This window comes from Alligator sinensis, unplaced genomic scaffold, assembly GCF_000455745.1.
Source record: "Alligator sinensis unplaced genomic scaffold, ASM45574v1 scaffold323_2, whole genome shotgun sequence".
Lineage (NCBI taxonomy): Eukaryota > Metazoa > Chordata > Crocodylia > Alligatoridae > Alligator > Alligator sinensis.
In genome coordinates, this window is record NW_005842392.1 from 1,417,789 (window position 1) to 1,421,695 (window position 3,907).

Here is a 3,907-nt window from a genome sequence, read left to right on the forward strand (position 1 = left end):
TACTGGATCCAAAGGAGCCTACCAGACTCAAGAGGAATGTGAGCAAGCCATCAGGGTGCCTAGTAACAGTCACGCCAGAGTCTCCAGTCAAATGTCAAGTCCTGGTAAAGGACAATAACAGGGCCCCATCCTCCTCTGTGTTCCAAGTCTTTGACCCAAGGCATCTCATTCAACCTTTATTTTTTTTATACTTCTGCTTAAGAGTTATTGTATTTTCATTCAAACTCTGTCTCCAACCTGCCTACTGCTGGAATCTCATTCAGCAGCAGGACAGAATGGAAATGTCACGCGCAACAGAAGCAGCAACTGTTACTACGGCAATTTGCTAAAAAAAAGAAAGGAAGGGAGGGAGGGAGGGAGAGAGAATGGCACCAGGCTCTCCATGTAGGTGGAGATAAGCAATTATTCACAAAGACTGCTGTGAGAAGTGAGATGGAAGTGAAGGTATGTGTAGCACATTGCACACTCTCTCTCTGTCAGAAGTCTGCATGGATTCAACAGTGACAAGGGTACAAGAAGGTAAGTCAGCACTTTAAGAAGTCAATACACAGTGGTGTTTCCAATATACTGACCCCTTTTATACACTCCCGGGGTAAAATCGCCCACTAGTGCTAAATGTCATGGCTTCAACAGAGCAACACTAATTTACCCCAGCTGAGGATCTTGCCCCAAATGGCTGTGCAATGTGCATGTCCAGTTATTTGTCTGGTGGTAACCTCTTATGTTGGTATGGAGAAAACCAGAAGTCATGATCTTGTTCCTAAGAATGGCCACTGTAAGTACCCAAACCCTGCTAAGTCATATTCATGGTTTGTTTCCATTTCCTGTACATGACACAGCCATAACAAAACTGCCATTAGGTGCAGTATTCTGGAAGGTTACTGCAAAAAAACCCAACCCCAAAACCCATATGGAGACACCTTTGACTGGCATGTGACATTGAGAATGGGGAAGAGGAAAAGGAAGCATACAAATGTAGGGCAGGGAGGGACCTCAAGAGGTCACCTTGTCCAACCCTCTACCCTGAGGCAGGATCAGGTCTACCTAGACCATTCCCACCAGATGTCTGAAAGGCAGACAAAGGCTTGAGCCCCATTTACCATCAGAAAACACTACTCTTCAAAGGTAGCTTATATGAAAGATCTGTGGCACTGTGGCCAAAAGGCAAGAGGTATAGTTCTTAGCTGCAGACCAAAGCATTACATTTACATGTGACCCATGGCCAAGTGTACTTCATACTCCATGCATGAGATACTCTAAGCAGCTTGCTACAGTGGGCACAGATGATAACTGGCAAGTAACACCCTGGAATCTGGATTTGGACAGAGAGGGCTTTAAACTGCCTCCCACCTCAACAATGCCTGCTGCAGAGTCACTCAGAGCATCCCCACTGCAGAACACAGTCGTGATTGTCTGGCATGTTGTTAAGCAACAAGGGTAAGCCCCCCCCAAGGTCCAGGATTTCTACCCTCAGAGCAAGAGAGAGAAATATCCCACAGAACAGCAGCCCTATAGACTTTTCAGCTCTCCAATAATACCATGTGGATCAGACTAATACACTGTGGGCATGCAACAAGAGAAAAGCACATAGGCTGGTGCTTCCCAGGGGAGTGGGAGGCTGCTATTCTGAGAACCATGTGGGATTTAATTTTAGATTCTTTTTTCACTTTGTGCTTTGCCTTATTTTCAACAATAAAATATGCACACAGGATAAATACTTTCCAGGCCTATGCCTGTCATTACCCAAGGAAAATGAGGGCCCTCCCAAATTCTGACAAACACTGGTGATTTTGACGTAGGCCTTCTCGCAATGGGGAAATCAATGTGAAGACAGGGCAGTGATTTGTTCAGTGTCATCTACTGAGACAATACCAGAGCCAGGGATCATATTCCTGACTTCTAGTTCTGTGTGTCAGGTGAAAGATCCTTGTCATAAATCAGAGCAATCCCCTCAGGGCTTCTCTGAAGAGAGAAAAATGGGATCAAATAAAGGGTTTCCTCTCCTGCCCCATCCCAAGCACTCTTCCAGAAAATGAAGCAGGAGAGACAATGATCTAGAAAACAACACGGTGGGAAGAGTCTTAGCAAGAAATATGCTGGGAAGAGGAGTTAAACATGTGTAGGTCTGTCACACCAACACGTTTCTGCCACAACCTGCAAGCTGAGCACCACCCATCATCCAGGGTATCTTGTAGTGTACCATACGCTTGCTGTCACTTTACCTTATACACCTTGGAGAAGAAGCCACTACCTATCAGCTCAGCATTGAAGTTCTCCCAGAATTCCAGTTTCCTGACAGCCGTGCGGAGTTTCTGCCAACGGTCAACATGGTAGTAGGTATCAGAAGACTCTCCATAATACTGCATGGGGCTGGAGGACTCCGGGGAGAGCAGGCCGGTCTCGCACATCATGGGGACAGCAGCTGAAACAAATCACATCTTGCAATGAGCTGAGGGTGACAACAGCAGTAGAATTTACAGAAAGAACAAGAATCTGTGATGGATTCAGGCAACAAGTCCTTTTGGGCTTTCCAGTGAGTCAGTACAATGGTCGTTGTTGGCTCTACGACGTAGATTAGGATTACATGCATGATGTTAACATGTTGGCCAACAAATCTAGTGCGGTCATAGCATGTCACCTCTTCTATATGCTACACTGGTCCAATGAAAACTAAGAGGGGTGTCCCTTGTTTTGTCAGCCAGCTTGTTAAAATTTAGTATTGCCTCACCCACACTATCCATTTAAATTGGATAGTTAAAATGAGTTAGCCAACACACCAACAACAAAGTTTTCATCATAAACTAGATAAGATTTTGGACATCATATTATCTAGGAGTGCAGGCATTTTATAGCAGTCCTCTTATAGCATGTAAACACCATCGTGATTATCTAGTAATTCCATTTTGCCTCGTATTAGTAGGTCATGATTAACTTTAGGAGAGAGCCTAAACACATCATCAATCATCTCTTTTCCTAGTCAAGACAACCACTGAGGCTGTAGGGAAGTGGGGGTGGGGGGTGTCTCCAAACCCTCCCCATTCCTTCGTTCTCAGCTGCAAAACTTCTGTCATCTCACCCATCATCGACCACCCTGCCCTGGTTTCCTCCCCTACACTTTCAGCAGTCATTGTTTGTCATGCTGGTACAAGTGAGATATGGATTAGATGCTGTGGATTTATGGACACTGGCACAAATCCTGTGAGAACAAGACCTGAACCAGGCTCCACTTTTGCAGCTTTTTAAAACAAATCACTTGTCTGCTACAGAGCGGTTTGACAACACTCCACTTGCAAGCATGTTAATGGGTAAATCTGGGCATGCTGTGCCTGAAGATCTCTGCTAGTCTGTATACAAACAGAAGTCCTTGGCTAGATTGTAACCTAACAGCAGTGAAACAGAAGGATAATCCTGCAAAGTCATCAACTAACGCACTTCAGGAATTCGGACACCCTCAGCACGCTGTAGTACTACCGTGGCTTTCACCCCCAGTGAAGAAGAGGTGGAGCTCTAGATAGCAGGCCCATGCAATCCTGCTGGTTAGTACACTGCTTCTTTATATCTGGAGAGCTAGAGCCAAATCTGGGTTGGCACATACATGAAATGAGTATCATAGTTTCAGCCTAATCCACTACAGAATTCAATGAGGAAAGCAAACTGATCACTTCAAATGAGACTACGAGAAGTGAACTGGAGACTGGGAATTACATGTACTAGCAAGGCTAGGTAGAGGCAGAGGATTTGAACTTAAGCGAGTCAGAGCTAAGATGCATAGACAGAGATGGGAGAGATGGTGGAAGTGCATAGGTGAAATAACACAGGATGCTGCGGACAGACTAGAACCTAATGCAAAACTGCTTTGGGACTTAAATAGCTGGGGCTGGGGGAAGGTCTGGGTTGAGATACATCA

The 3,907-nt window shown here is 45.2% G+C and overlaps 1 protein-coding gene across 4 annotated transcripts in view; it reads right to left on the reverse strand.

Moving 5' to 3' along the window:
* LOC102381825 (dual specificity testis-specific protein kinase 1-like) overlaps positions 1-2,419 on the reverse strand; it is a 55,716-nt gene extending 53,297 nt beyond the window's left edge. For all 4 annotated transcript variants that reach the window (XR_003095494.1, XR_003095495.1, XR_003095493.1 and 1 more), the window contains exon 1: positions 2,223-2,419. Coding sequence is in view for 1 of the 4 variants with exons in the window: in XM_025211186.1 (XP_025066971.1) it covers positions 2,223-2,411 (189 nt within the window). In the remaining 3 variants the exon portion in view is untranslated. The remainder of the gene's footprint in view (positions 1-2,222) is intronic.
* Positions 2,420-3,907: the final 1,488 nt, after the last annotated feature.